At 41.8% G+C, this 15,289-nt stretch overlaps 1 protein-coding gene across 1 annotated transcript in view; it reads left to right on the forward strand.

Annotated features, from left to right (window-relative positions):
* The window catches only part of LRRFIP1 (LRR binding FLII interacting protein 1), a 144,715-nt gene that overhangs the window by 70,595 nt on the left and 58,831 nt on the right, over positions 1-15,289 (forward strand). The window contains exons 3-5 of the mRNA XM_035891071.1: positions 10-156; positions 7,839-7,925; positions 15,174-15,191. Of these exons, the coding sequence (XP_035746964.1) occupies positions 10-156; positions 7,839-7,925; positions 15,174-15,191 (252 nt within the window). The remainder of the gene's footprint in view (positions 1-9; positions 157-7,838; positions 7,926-15,173; positions 15,192-15,289) is intronic.

Consider the following 15,289-nt stretch of genomic DNA (forward strand, 5'->3'; position numbering starts at 1 on the left):
GTCCCGCAGGCTTCGCCTCCGCGCCTGCCTTCCCTGCCCGAGCTCGGAGCGGAGACCGCGGCGCTTAGGAGCGTGCCGGGGTCTCTGGGCTCTCCTACGACTTGGAATTCAGTCCCCTTTTGGGCACGGTGCGTAGTTCACAGCAGCTCTGCAGAGGTGGGTGCTAGTGCGGTGCTTCGGGCTGCCACTGCCAGCTGCGTTAGACAGAAAATCCCATGCACTTTAAAGAATTAGCTAAGGCTTTCTTTTAAAAATCAGAGACTAAAATGTAAGCTACGTGGTTGCTCAATTCGGTACGGGAGCAGATATGCCAACTGAACCTGTTAAATGTTTTTTTTAAATAAAGTTCCGAAACAGCCCCGTGTGACCATAAGATGTCAATGGGTGGATTAGTCATCCTTTGACATAAACTGTTACACTCTCCTGTTCACCGCTGTCACTGTATGAGCGGACGAGGAGCTGTTAGACAAGCCCATAATGGGCCTGTCTGTCCAACCAGCAACCCTGGTATGTGGATATTAGAAGGGAATCCTCATGTTTATGTGTAGGCTAAGGTTCATGCACATGCTGCCGATTCCTACTAATTTGCATTTAAGGGAAAGGTGAGGGAGTTAAGCAGGATGTGGACTGACCGAGCCCCACATGATTCATTGGCTCGTTGTCGTATGAGCGCATGGTGCAAAGTACATTTACATTTATAACTCAGATGCAAAAAATGTCAGGTAATACGGTGTTTTGACCTCTAAACATAGAAGTCATTCATAGACGCTCTTGTTTTGGTGCTAAAGAGCACATGATAACTCATGGCAAGCTCCTGGCACTCGCTGGCTTAGGTCACTTGTTCCTCAAGTGAAGACTGGAATAACATTGCCATGGGTTAGCACTGGTTTTACCTGATAGCTATGTTGGTCAGCTGTGTTACAGGAATATTGCAAATCAGGTGCTGCTTCTCTATACAGACTTTAAATTCTGTAGAAGTACAACAAACCTTATCAAATTTCTTTTGTCTGATGAAGTATGACTTATGTAAACAGAGTTAACAGCTGTATAATGTTTGAGGAAAAGCCTTTACATGAAGAATATTGGAATGGGATGGCATCAGGCATGAAGAATTATACTTGCCCCAAAAGTGACTTGCTGGCTGTATCTTAAGCATGTTGGCAAGAAGTTTAAATCAGCCTGAGAATAGTTATTGCAGAAATACATAATAATAGTTGCATACAGTGAGCAGGTGTAATTTAGTCAGGCAGACTTGTGTTTTAAAACTTCTCTGACAGTGTGATCAGAGAGCTTTCTGAGTATGGTTTGGTGCTGGCAAACTAACACTTCAGTCTTCCACAAAAAATATGATGCTAGCTTTGATTACTAGTCTTAGAAGCAGATAATTTTGAGCACATAGGAATTAAGGGGTGCTTTGTATAGATCGAAAACTCTTATGTATGTAGCTCTGTGGCAAGTCGACATAGTCATTTTTTCACTGCTCAAAAAAGCAGCATTTCCTGCCTTTGTTGGCTGTTTCTTGGGGCTTCCAGTCCAACAATGAGCTCTTGGACATTTCGTGATGGAAAAGCTCTGAGAATGCACACCTTCAGGATGTGTGTTGTTAGCCTCTACCTAACCAAGTCACCTAAATAATTCTCTCATCAAAATGATAATGAATGTGCAGCTTCCCGGCCGCTGCACTCGGAGCCAGGAAGTCGTCGCTTCCGTAACCATTGTGAATTACACGCTGGCCTGGCTGCAGCGCTGGCTATGGGTGCAACCAGACCTCGCCTCCTCTTGGTGAGTGGTATTTAAAAAGGGGATGTGTGGGGGTAACTCTCCAGCAGTTGCAGATCTCATACTCCCACTTCTCCCTGCTGCCTCATGGTGCAGGCCGCAGCAGGAGGTGTTTCTCACCCTTTCCAGCTGATACCAAATACCTCTTCTAGCTTTTTTTTTTTTTTTTTTTTTTTTTTCCAGATGCAGTTGTACTTCAGTAGTGAACCAGGTTACAACCTGCTTAGTTTTTCCCTGTTCAGATATTCTGCTGCATAGGACTGGACCTTTATTTTAAAACTGAAGTGGCCCTTAAGCAGGGCTGTCGAGTGCTGAGCAAGTGGTCCAACAAAAGCAACGAGCATTTTGCAGTGCAGCAGTATACTTGTTTTGAGGCTTAGGGGTTATAAATCATTCTAGGCAACTGCAATAAAATTACAAAAATGCAAGATGTGTAGTTGTAGTACTTGGGCGAGTTACATAAATTAAGGCAATTATTTTTCAGCTGGTGTGCATTTGCATGTTCTTTTCAGCAGTGTGGTTGCCATCTCTTCTTGTTTTGCCCACAGGGCTTTACAGAAGCCCGTTAAGAGTGGTGGTTTTTGTTTTGGGTTGTTTTTTTTTTTTTGTATGACGTGCATAGCACCGCTGAAGCTGCCAGTTCTCGTCAGATGAGCAATACTTCATAAAAGGGAAGTTACAAAAGCTTTGTAATGAGTGCAATTAGGCTTCATATTTCTATTCTTCTGTTTTTGCCAGTGATCTGTCACTTTTGATTGAGGCCTGTATTGCTCGCTGAGTCACTAGTGAATTTTAGATGATTTTAAGATAGTTCCTTCAATCTTAGTGATTTCTTTTTTTTTTTTTTTAATCTTGAATCTCTTGAATACTTATTTATGCTGGCAACCTTGAGACTGTTGTTTTAGCTTTTGTAGTCTGAATTTCAGAAGTCTGTATGAATTTATTGGCGATTTCATGATGTTCAGTTGTGTCTCTTGCAGGCTATGGTGTCTGCCTCTGCCACTGCCCTTAGAGGTGACTTGGGCCTGGGCTCTGAGTCATCCAGGCCACAGTCATCCAGGCAAAGCCTGTTTTGTTATAGTCAGCATGAACTTAAAGTTTCTGTGTTCAGCATGTGCGAGAAAGGCAGGTATTTATAGCGCAGAACTATTAATGTGAAAATAGAGTCCAAGTGGTTCGACAAACTCAGGTGAGTTTAGTCATGTCCCTGCTTTTGAGGAAGAGGTCCATAACAACTCTGGCACCCTTATTGCATTAATCTAAAAGTCTGTAGGTGACAGTGGAGGTCGTGTTATTAATGTCCATGCCGTGTGGCTTTTTGCTGAGGTAGCTACGGCTGTCAGAAGGTGAGCTGTGCTTCTGCGCAGGAAGATCTGTATGTAATAGTTCCTGTTTGTCTCCCATGCTTGCTGCAGAATTTGTTGGACATTAGGGTTGCTACCAGACTTTTATCTTGACTTTGATAAAATTGTACACAATAAGTGTTAGGTGTGGATTCATCCCTGCCCTGATTGACTTTCTTCCTCTGAGCTCATGAGTGATGCCTGGTTTGTCACCAATGCCACCTACAGGATACGAAAAACTTTCATTTGGATTAACTATATCAATTAATTAAAGTGTGATAGAAACGTTGATCACTTAATGACCAGCCTGATTATAGCAAAATACATTTCTGCCGTGTTGGAGAATGCCCTCCAAAGTCTCAGATGAGTAGGGTTTGGAAACACTGAGATAGGATATTGGACTTGTGCAGCTGGGGGACTGTACTTGCTCTTTGTCAGATGAGGACTTTCCTGGGGACTTGTAAGTATTTGGGAGCTGTTACTTACCCTCCTGCGGACTACAGTGGTCCTGTTTTCTTAAAGTGCCAAAGGGAGATGGATCATGAGTAAGAACGTGTTAAGTCTTTCTTAACCAACCTTACCTGAGGAAACAAAATAAATTTTATTTGATGGAAGTGTTTGGTTTATGCTTAGTTATTATCTTAATGTTATTTGTATCACTGATACCATCAGAGACCCGTGCTTATTGTATTGATCAGATCACTGAACTGAGAATTCATTCTCCTTGTGTATTTCTTGTCACCCTTAGCCTCATTTTGCTGTAGATTTGAAAACTGTTTAGGCAAGGATGGCTGATTTCTTACAAACCGCCTTTGTCCAGCACAAATGAGCAGTGTTTTTGTCAGGAACCATGACGAAAATAACTGTGTGCTTATCTAAATAGCACCCAGACACCACCCAGAACATGTTTAAAAATGTAACAGTATTCGTTGCAGAACACAAGACCTTAAGGTAGGAACTAACAGCAGCCTTCTGACATGCAAGCTGAGGTTACTAAGAAGCCAAGAGCCAGGCTTTCTATGGGGATGCATGGCGAGAGGATGAGAGACAGTGGTTTTAAATTGAAAGAGAGCAGGTTCTGACATGATTGGGGGCAACGGGGAATATTGACTGTGAGGATGGTCAGGCATCGAGGCAGGAGCCTGGAAAGGCTGTGCAGCCACCAACCTTGAAGGTTTTCAAGAGCCAGCTGGCCAAAGCCCTGAGCAACATGGTCTGAATTTGATGCTGACCTTGCTTTGAGCAGGAAGGTGGACTGGTGACCTCCCAAGGTCCCTTCCAGCCTGAACAGTTCTGTAATTCTTTGTTTTAATGTGACAAAAAGGAGTTGCTTTAAAGTACTAGTGTTCTGGGTGGGAATAATGTTGTGCTGACTTCTTCCAAAGGTTCCAGTAGGGTATGTGCTGATGGCAGAATTTTTTATGCTAAAAAAAAAAATTAAAAGGTTATTTATTTAAAAGGATCCGGAATATATTGTTTCTCTTGTTTGTATTGAAAGATACTTAATGCTGAAGAGCCATGTGGCCATGGAAAGAAAAAGTTCATAAATAATAACCATGCTTGTTCCAGGTGTAAGCTATTGTTAGTCAAAGATGCTAAGTGAAAATGCATTTTTACTCTTGCATCTCTTAAAGGTTTGCAAAATGGCTTTGCATGAGCAGGTGGAGGACTGCAGAGCCAAAATAGAATAAATTATAGGCACCTCATAGATTGGCACTTACAACTGAAATGTGTTGTACATGTAACCTGCCATTTACTAGGAAGTTGCACAAAGGAAAATTAATGTAACTTACTGCAGTTGGTATTGGTATCTAGGGACTTGGCAAGCCTTGTTCGCAGGGGGGCCTTAGAATAACTTGCTAAACTTTTTTTTTTTTCCCTTCCATTTTTCAAGTTGCTTTATTTCATTGTGTATTGTGCTCACTTCTGGAGAATATATAATTCTGCAACATAGCTAGCAAGCATGTAAATCCTTTTGCCCTTATCATTCGAGGAAAGCACAAGGGGAAAGAGATCTGTGTTAAGCACAACATCTAAATTTTACATACAGGCATAGATTTATTTTTTTTAACATGAAAGCTCAGCTGCTTATTTCATAAGGATGGTAACTACAATAATTTTAACATCAAAATAATCTTGTTTCTGTCTTTTTGTGACAGGTGGGAAGCTAGAGATACACAGTTCTGTACTATTTGATGTATTTTGCTTATGGAGGCTTTAAGGTCCTTTGTTTTCCGTATAGGAAAAACATAGCTAATTGTTTGTGCTGTTGATGTTCTTCACCCAGATGAGGTGCAATTTTCGAATGTATGTACAGAGTTAAGTTTGTTTACTTTCATTTTTGGGCTGTTTCTTAAGACTACTTAGAGTTTGCGTGTCAGGATGAGGGAACGCATCTATAAACCATAAGGAGTCAAAGGTGTTGTTTAAAGCTGTATCTACTGTTCTCTCTCTCCCCAAAAAATCGTTGATGAGCTGGAGTCCTCGGACCAAGATTCCCCTTCCTTAGGGTATATGCATGTTGCGTTTGAACGTCTACTGGCAAAAGATGGTGGTTGTTACCTGGTATCATATGAATCGCCTGGCAGCCCCTTGTGATGAATGCCCTGGAGTAGTCCTTGTCTCTGACACTGTCCTGTATTTACAGCAGTACCAGCTGTGAAACAGACCTACAGTAGTGCTTCTTGAGGTACTGAAATTTATTTTTGGATAAACAGAAATGGATTGTGTCAAGTCAATATCATACTTGTTCCAGTACTGTGATTTCTTACCTTTAGCGTACATCGTATAGCTTGTTTATGCAGCCATAAAGGTTTTCAGACATTGAAGGTAAATCATAATGCTGCCTGGCAGGGATTCTGCCTGGTATTTGCCCAGCAAACAGGGCTGTGGGCTTGTTTTTTGGACAGACTGCTTCAGGTTGGTAAGTGCTGTTGAAGCCACAGTGCCTTGAAAATGCTGGTGGTAACACACTCCTTCACCCAAGAGTCTGCTGTCACGTGGCTCCGTAAGTAACAGCACACCGTGATGATGAGAGGGGACACGTTCTGGGTGCAAGTGTGGAGGTCTGCTCTAGGTACAAGACCACAGGTGCGTTTTGTAGTTTCTCGCCACAGCACACCCAGTTTCCTTGAAATTCAGGCAATGAACTGAAGAGAGCAGTGCTCTGTGCAAAACCAGCCCTTTTCTATTTCTGTTGTGGGCATTTTTACCCTTTGAGACAGTTGTTCTGTTGTTACAAGTAATTTTTCAATTGAAGTTGTCTGTGTTGCAAGAATTAAAACCTTCGTTCATTTAAGTAGATCATGTTTGCGCAACGGCGAGCTGTATTAGTCGTCACAAGGAATCTGCCCGCCTACCAGTTCGAGTCTAGGGGCAGTGGAGTAAAATGGGGGAGAATGTCGATAACTGAACAACAGCACTATTTAGGGATTGGAGCTATTTGTGGTGGGTGAAGTGAACTTATTTTTTAGTGTAGTAACTGTATATTTTAGATTTTGTTACTGTTGATGAGGATTTAATATATGCAGCATTGCAAGGCTTCCAGTCTTCCCATACATCAGCTTGTGTTTAGTTTTCATTAGCCCCTTTTCTGTTAGCTTGAAAACTTCATCCAGCCTACTCTTTGCTTTTTTCAGTGTTTTGTTTTGTGTTTTTGAAGGTTGTGGCCCTTTTTCTTCTACTTTTAGTGGTGAATATACTTAAAGAAGGGAAAAGAAATTACACTTTTTTTCCTTGGTTTTCCTTCTGTTTAGAAGTGCTAGTGAAAGCGCTGGCATTCTGATTTTTCTGTATGCTTGACCTTGATATTATTGCACTTTTTCCTGTTAAATTGGATGCTGTACTTAAAGTAAAAGGTGTCGGAAGCAGAGGAGTTGGGTGTAGTGCCAGGGTGACTAGCTGAGCGATGCCTTTTGCTCCCTGCTGAGCTATTCTGAATTACTCTGAGTGAACTGCTCGCAGTCGCAATGTACCAAGCCTGAGCTTATTTTACATTTTTCTCTAGAAGACTAACTGGTTTTGCCTAGAATTAAAAGCAGAATATTAGGTGTTACTGTATAGCATGTTCCAGCACTTCCAACTGGGCTGAAATGAGGAAGCACTGTAGATCTCCCTAGAGGCCTGTTCTTGGCAGACTCCCACTCTGGAAAGGTTTGGACTTGAATATGGATGTCTGGAGACTTTAATTGTGTTAGTGCATTTTCACAGGTTCCCTACTCCCTTGCATCCGTCATTTCAGCCTTAGTTGTGCATAGTCATGCTGAACAGCAATGTTTACCTAACTACTGTGCCCATGTATGTATGTGCAATGTCAGTGGTTAGGGAAAATGGCCCATAATGTGTTTGCTGTTGGTCAAATTAATTCATCAATTAAAAAATAATCTGTGCCACAGGGGGAAAAAAAAAAGCGAAACCCGCTTTTCTTAAATGTTGCCGTTTCCTCTCTATCCACACAAATAGTAATTAAAGAAACGCAGGGCACTTTTAAACACAACTGCTAACCAAAGGTAGTGCCTACACAAGGGTGTATTACCTTGCCTGTGAAGCATAACAAGTTACGGAAGGCAGGGCTATTACTTGCAGTAGGGAATTAACTCCTACAGATGTGTTTACAGTCTTGCCGGGTCAAGCCTCCTTATTTCATGCCCTGCTTAACAAGTGTGTTTCACACTGAATTGTCCAACTTTTATTTCATTGCTGTGTTCCCATTTGCAGGCTGAAGCAAGACTCGCAGCAAAGCGAGCGGCACGGGCAGAGGCACGGGAGATCCGAATGAAAGAACTGGAGAGGCAGCAGAAAGAGGTATGGTCAAGGCTTTGCGGGGGTGTTTTGATCATCTTGTTTCTGAAATGTAATCTGAGATCCTGGAACAAAAAGGGTTAATCTATCTTTTGTTGAAACATTAATAGTCTGTGTGGAGCTACTGTTGATCAAGAATAGCAAAATAGCCTCGAAAAAATACGGATTGTGGCAAGAATTTTATCATGGTGAAGCCAGTATAATCGTTCACAGAAAATAATGGTGGCTAGTTAATAATCATTGTTTAATATTAAACTTTGAAGTATGCAGCTTGTGTGTGCATTGGGGGGGTCAATTGTTATCACTTTGGTAGAAATCTAATGAATAGGGAAGACTCTTGGCCCTTGTATAACTCTTTACTTGCAAGTTGGTTTGCTTCGTTGCTGTGAAGCTGGCATTGTGGTCGCCCCTGTCTGTAAAAATGATGGTCTGCTGTTGGCAGAAGTAATGATAGAAACTGAACTTGGCAAAACATTACCTTCACCAGAGTGTTTGGATTGAATGCCTGGTGTTATCTCTCCCAAATTCTGGAAGAGCTAATTATTTTTATACCATCGGCAAAGATTCTGTGCCTCTGTACGTCAGCATGTTGGGGGATCATGGGCTTTCCAGTGTAGGAATGATCATAAAGACCAAAAAGGCTTGTTTGGCTACTGTTGGGTTTGACAAGTAGGAGCTGTACCCACTCCAAGAAACTGAGAGCAGCGTTTATTCTGAAGCTCTGGAAGCTAAAGCAGTGCTATTAGAATGGGTCTGCAAGCACAGGTTGGCACAAGTGAACTGAACCTGAAGGGCTTAAAACTTGTATCTGTTGATGTGCATTTAATAAGTAGACATAACAGTGTCAGCAGCAATCATAATTTAATTTTTTCCAAATGGATTTTGAAGGAAAAGGAAGAAGTAAGGAGTTTGGGGGCATGGTGCGGGAATACATAGTAAGAATAAATGTACATCTGTGCTTTAGGGTGCACAGAAGGATTCAGTTTAGCCTTTAAACAGTGAATGGGATGTGATAGCAGACTAGTGTCGGTGCAGGCTGCAGTAATCAACCTGGAACAGAAGCACTTGGGCAGTTTGCCTCTGCTCAGCTTTGTGCTGGAGTGTCTTGTCTAGTTGAGGCACGTCTGGATGTGTTTTAGCACCCTATAGCCACAGCAGGGTTAGTTGTACCTGAAAACACACCAGGAGTAAAAGCTGTGGGGGAGTGTTGCTGCAAGCACTGTGCTTGTGGAAGAGAGGAGCCTTTTTCTGCTACAGTAGTTGCTTTTTGAAGGATGATTCTTGCAACCTGGACCGCAGTCAGAAGGCCTGGACTGCAGATAAGTGTTGGTACTGTCAAGTTGCCTGCTGTACCTACAGTCTGAGTGATGGGACTTGCCGAGCAGCTTTGGGAAGATATGTGGTAAACAACCACTAGGTATTTTGTTTGGGCAGCAAACTAAATACCGGTGTCATGGCACCTGGCAGTGGTGTTGCGATCTAATTTGCAGATAACTTTGATGGAGCTGATGACCCCCTTGAAGATTAAAAGCTGATGCTGCAAAGGGTGTTGTAGTAAACTGAAATTTTGGTGTGAAAGCTAAAGCTTGTGTGCATGCTCGTGCAGTTAATATCTGAAGAGCTAGTGGTCTGAAAATCTATGAAAAATTCTTTGTTACAGAGAGAAATTGCATGGTACAAGATGTTGCTCTGAAATACCAAATTCAGTGAAAGCTAAGCCGGATATCTACTACAAACTGTTTTGTAATTCCCTGGCATAAATTATATTATGTGACTACATATTTATTTAATATTTTGCAAGCTTGGATATTCTGTAATTTTTTTTCAAATAGCTTAATCTCAGTCCCTAGATGCAAGGCAGAGCTAGTAACGATGGCTGCAGGAAGTTTTTCATTGCCAAAAGTATCTTGCAGGTATAATAAAACATAAATGTAGAAAATCCCAGGCAGTGATCAACACAAGAGATTTGGCACCTACCCTTTGGAACATACTGTGATACTGGTGTCTGTACAGCTTGTTGTCTGCCATCTTTATTTTCCTTCGCAAACTTTTTTTGGGAATAAATAGCACATTCCCACTGCTGCCATGTTGAATAACTAGAATTTAGAGCACTTGCTTTACTACTTCAGAAGGCTTTTTAGAGCCAGTTACAGAAGTTAAAAAGCAATAAATAAATTTATTGCATGTGTACATACTTGTTGATGCTTAAAGCAAGTACATGCCCTGACAGGTTTCTTGTGAAGTATAGATTACTTGGGAATATATTTATTTGTTCGTCTGGGTTAGAAGTTTCCAGATGTTACCATTACAAGCTATAAACATGGCAGTATAGCTCTTGCTGGCAGTGGAGTAGGGTGTTTTAATGATTTGGATGGGAAATTGGCTCCTTTCCTGCCCATCATACCGTATTAATGACATTTCTTAATATGTGCTTCATTCTCCTCATTTTAAACAAATTGGGTGGCTTTTGCATCATGAGTCTACATATGTGATTTAACTAATGTTCTGTTGCCATTACAAAAGGAGTATCAATGCACAAGCACCAGGTATCTGAGATTTTTTTGTTCTCTTATGAATGTTTCTGTAGGTAGAATGAGTAGCAGCTTCATTAGAAAGATACTAAAATGCTCTGTGCTGGTTCTATAGGCTAGCCTTATGTGACGTGTGTACCAAAGATTGGTCACAACTGTGTAGTAAAGCTCATCAGTAAATGACGAGGGCTCTATACCATACTGAGCTCCTCTTCTGGCAGAAATTACTTCATGTAGCACACATAATTGAGAGTAGAAATTGCTGCATAGCCAGTTCTTTTGGAAATTTAAAGTTGTATTCATCATCAGCCACACTATTGATAAGCTCCCTTCCTTTCGAAAGGAGCGTGCGAGGGGGAGCTTGCAGCAGGCAGCTTGGCTTTAGGTGATGACGAGTGAGCATGCTCGCTGCAGGTGCGGGCTCAGCCCTTGCTCAGGCTGCCGTACCTCTTGCCAGTGGTTGCTGCTGTTCATCTCGTGGTTTGTGTGCTCAGAGGGATAGCCTTAGTAAACTTGGCTCAAAATATAAGGTGACACTAAGAATTCTTCTGGAAACTTAACGTGAAGCAATGTACTGCTGTGGTAGAACAATAGTTGGAGAAATTATGTAGCAGAAATAGATGGGCTTTTGGAAGAAGCAGCTCTGAATTGCAGTGTGAGGTGTGGGAAAGTTACTGTGGAAGGCTGCTGCTGTTCGCTGTGGTGGGGCAGGATTGCAGGTGTGTTCCAGAGGCGGTATAGTCTCACCACCTGGGATCACCTCATGCCAGGCAGCAGAAAAAAGGGTAAGTGTGCCAGTGTTTTGGGATTGGTTGGTTGTTTTTCAGGGAGAGGAAGGTAAGGAGGAGAGCATAAGTACAATTTTAGTAGGAAAATACAAACTAGGTAAATTGAAAGTGTTTTCTGAAGCTGAAGAAGGAAAATGAGCACAATGATACATGCTAATTTATGAAGATAAGGGTAGTGGTGACTCTTGAATCGCATATATGTGTATGTATGTTTAATAGAGAAGGGGTTCCTGGACATGAATCTGTAAGGCAGGTGTGGATGTAGTAAAGATAACTGCTTGAATGTTTCTGAATTGTTATTCTGTGCTGCTTTGTTGTTGTTATCCACCAAAGATGTAAATTATTAAACTGGATTATATATAAACCTAAATGGTAGGTTTTCTGATATGCTTCTGTGCATAGTATTTCAGTACAGGAGAGCACTCATGTGAGGCAATGCCCATGCGTGTTCTAAGCTGAAAGGCCGATCGTAATAGATGATAACTTGCTCCCTTGCCTGTCTCTGGTACCCATCCAGCTGGTGGGAGTCAGAGCAGTGGTGGGTCCTCTGTTTTTTACTATACCATGCTGCCATGGCTTTAAATACTTGGTTTTACAGTTACAGAGTCTAAGGCCAGTCCGTTGGCCCATACTGTAGAGATTTGTTTGGCACTGAGACAAATGCTTGTGTGCATTCAGGTGCTGATTTTTAATTCATGCAGAAGAACAAGTCAGGAGTTGCTGGCTCTGTTTTTCTGAGTAACAAATTGTTAATTCTGACAGGGCTACCAGATAAAATAGAGAGAATAAATTTTTTTCTGTGTATTTTTTTTTTTTCTTAGAAGCTTGGCATAGGATATATTAAAACCTTTTTTTCCAAGATGTATTTAACAATAATGTTTCAAGACATGTAAAAGCTGCAGCATTAGGGCTAATTGTAGAGAATGTTTTATGTAGGAGTACCTTCTGTGTGTTCTGCTGGCAAGACTTTAAATGTCTCTTCAAGGACTGACACTTGGAGACCACAACTTAAGCTGCTATTAGTGCCTGAAGTGAAAAGAGAATGATCTCCTCCCACTCCTTAATCTGCAGGGTAAGATTCTTGCTTGCCAGTTCACACAGCAGATGAGCCTGTACTTTTAGTTCAAGGCAAGAGCATTGTGCTTCTCTCCTCGCTTCATTTTCAGCCCTTGCTTTAAGGACATAGAGCAAAACCTGCCTTTGCTATTTTGTAAATTGGTTCTTTACCAGTGTACTCATTTGCACGTACTTGTCCTCCTTTGGATTCATATTTCCTTGGAATAAAATATGTTACCAGTACTTTCTGTCGTGGGCTTCTTTTTTCCATGTCTGTTCCTTGAACATTTAGTACATTTAGCTAATGAACTAAAGCCAAGTTAACATGGGCAAAAGACTTGCAAACACTCTTGATCTGCTCACCCGTCCTATTGACTGTGACGTAGGAGGCCCCTTCTTCCCTTGGTAGGATTTAGTGCCCGCAAGTCTGATCCGAGTCAGCGGGCTCCATGGTGCAGCTGGCATTCAGGATTGTTTGAAGCTGTCTAAACTCGCAGGCAGTGCAGGGAAAACTAGAGAAAAGTGGAATTCTTGTGGCTTGAAGGGGAGAGACTATGAAACTTGGTGCTTACATATACAGGGAAGAAATTTAGGAGGTTTGTGATGGTTATCTGTCTCTTATACAACCGGTGTGAAGATGCACAGGAAAAGTTGGAGAGGGACAGTGTTGGAGGTGTTTTTAGTAGACTGAATTTCTGTCTTCTGCTTGCCATGTAACCATGCTTCACTGGCTTGTTCTGTCTGGTTCAAAAGCTATTTCTATGAAAAACTTTAGTTTTGTGGGGAAACCTCATATAATGAGGAAACTAGGCAAGCAGTCTGCCACTAATACTGTGGACAAAAACACATTTTTTTTTTTTTTTTGGTCGCACTGTAATTCAGGAAAGTGCTATTTAAGACATTTGACTGCTTAAGATGTCTGTCAACTCTCAAGCTCTTTGTGGGGGGTATTCCTGCAATTAGAAATTATTGTTTACAAGTGTTTATTTTTTCCTACAACATATTATCTAAGAAGGGCAGTATGCTGACGAGAGATCAGTCACTTTGGAGCAGAGCTGTTGTAATGCCTGCTAGCTAACAGATGACAAAAAATTTCAAGGTTTTTTATAAAAAGTTGGAGCAGTTATGATGCACATGGCTTTGTCCCTGTGCCCCTCTCCACCGCCCCCCACAGTGTCTGGCCCTGAACAAGGGCCTCATTGTTATTTTACCCATTGGCAATCTGGGTCCTGGACACAAGACCTCTTGTCTGTCTCACTTTGCACTCAACAGGAATACCTGCTATGCCAAGCCTAAAGCATTCGGGTTCGGAAAAGAAGACTTCCATGGTGTTGCCTTGAAGTGTGGGTGAAACAATGGCATGGGAAAGTTAAAGCTTAAAGGTTGAACAGCTACGTGGTAATTGCCACATCTAAACCAGTGGTGGTTGGCTTCTTTGTATGGATGAAAGGCACTCTGTGTGCAACGGAGAAGCAAAAGATCAGTCAGTATGCAGTCTTGGGAACTGTGGGAGGGTTTAGTTAATTTTCCTCTTCAAGGTTTTCTTAGTGAAAGATAAGCGAGGTGATTAGTGTGTGGGAATGCTAGCTTGAAATGTGGGTCTCAATTATCCCCCCTGCGCTTGTTGGAATAGGAATTTATGCTTCTGAAGTATTAAGTTGGGTTCTGCAGTTGTTCTACATGATCACAAAGGGGAACCTGATACAGCCATGGAGGCAGGGATTGAAAGAAGTATGCTGTGTCCCAGCATTGGGATCTGGGTTTCCCTGAGGTGGCCCAGAAGAGCAGTGGATGGCAGGGATCCACTGAATATCCCAAAATACGAGAGACCGACCACCCGGCTGCCTGCTGACCAGCTGAAGGATTGGAGGCAGAACAATGTACTGTTCCCCCTGGGTTGTACTCACAGAGCAGAGGGGCTGATGTTGGTGTTTATTCAGCCTTGGGAAGATAAACAGTCAGGCAGCTGAGGGCTTTGAAACCAGAGCTGTGATCCAACAAAGCTAGGTGTGCAGCAGGGAAGTGGGAAGAAGGAAGCTGCAGTTTCCTTCTGGGTTTGTGTAGCCAGTTAGGTGTGTTTGAACAAGAAGGGTTTCTTGCTTTAGAAATGCTAGGAGAAATGCAAGAAAAAACAGGTCTTCTGTTTTCACGTGGATTTACAAAGCTGATGAGTCAAGGGCAGTTCTCCACTTAAAACTCAGATGTATTAGAGTGGCTGTAATGCTTTTGTGTATTATTAAAATGATTCAAGACTGTGGAACAACTTTATAGAGTCAGCAGTGCATTTATTAGTGCCTACAAATGGTGTAAGGCTCCATGGAAACATTGAAAAAGCAACCTGTGGAGATCCTCCAATGCTGGCAAAATATGTGCAAGAAATTTTCAGAGTGTTTTAATGAGCTGACATTGTGCTGTACACAGATGAAAGATGTATAGCATCAATGGTTTTGTAACTATTATTGGGATGGTAGATGCACAACTGTCACCCTAGGCGAATATCTGGGCATCTATTACTTTGAAGGACAGGGGTTAAAAAAAGCAAGAGGTCCTAGCTCACAGCTGGGCTAGGCTCTGGTCAGGTGCAAAGGCTAGGGGGCAAATGTTGCCTGTGTCTCAAAGAGCCTAGCAGGTATGAAAACAGGAATGCTGTAATTTAGCTGGGCACGTGGAGGAGGCCTAGAATGTAAATGCTGCTTTCATTATATCTAACTCTATAGGGTTTTGATGGGCACTTTTTTAATGTTCATGTTTTGCTGTGTAATCTATATAAATGATTTTTTTTCTACTTTAAAATGAGCTATGGAACATTGCATTGTTATTTATTTATTCACACTAGCTTTTGTTTCCTTGTTTCTTTCCGTTCCCTTTTCCCCTAGATCTATCAAGTTCAGAAGGTAGGGTTTCTCTCCTTCATTTTTGTTTGCATGTGTGTATTCCCATGTTATGAGTCTTGCTAGCATTTCAGAAAAAAACTCTTAAGAATGGAAGATAC

Source organism: Egretta garzetta, unplaced genomic scaffold (genome assembly GCF_000687185.1).
Source record: "Egretta garzetta isolate BGI_Z169 unplaced genomic scaffold, ASM68718v1 scaffold113, whole genome shotgun sequence".
Taxonomy (NCBI): domain Eukaryota; kingdom Metazoa; phylum Chordata; class Aves; order Pelecaniformes; family Ardeidae; genus Egretta; species Egretta garzetta.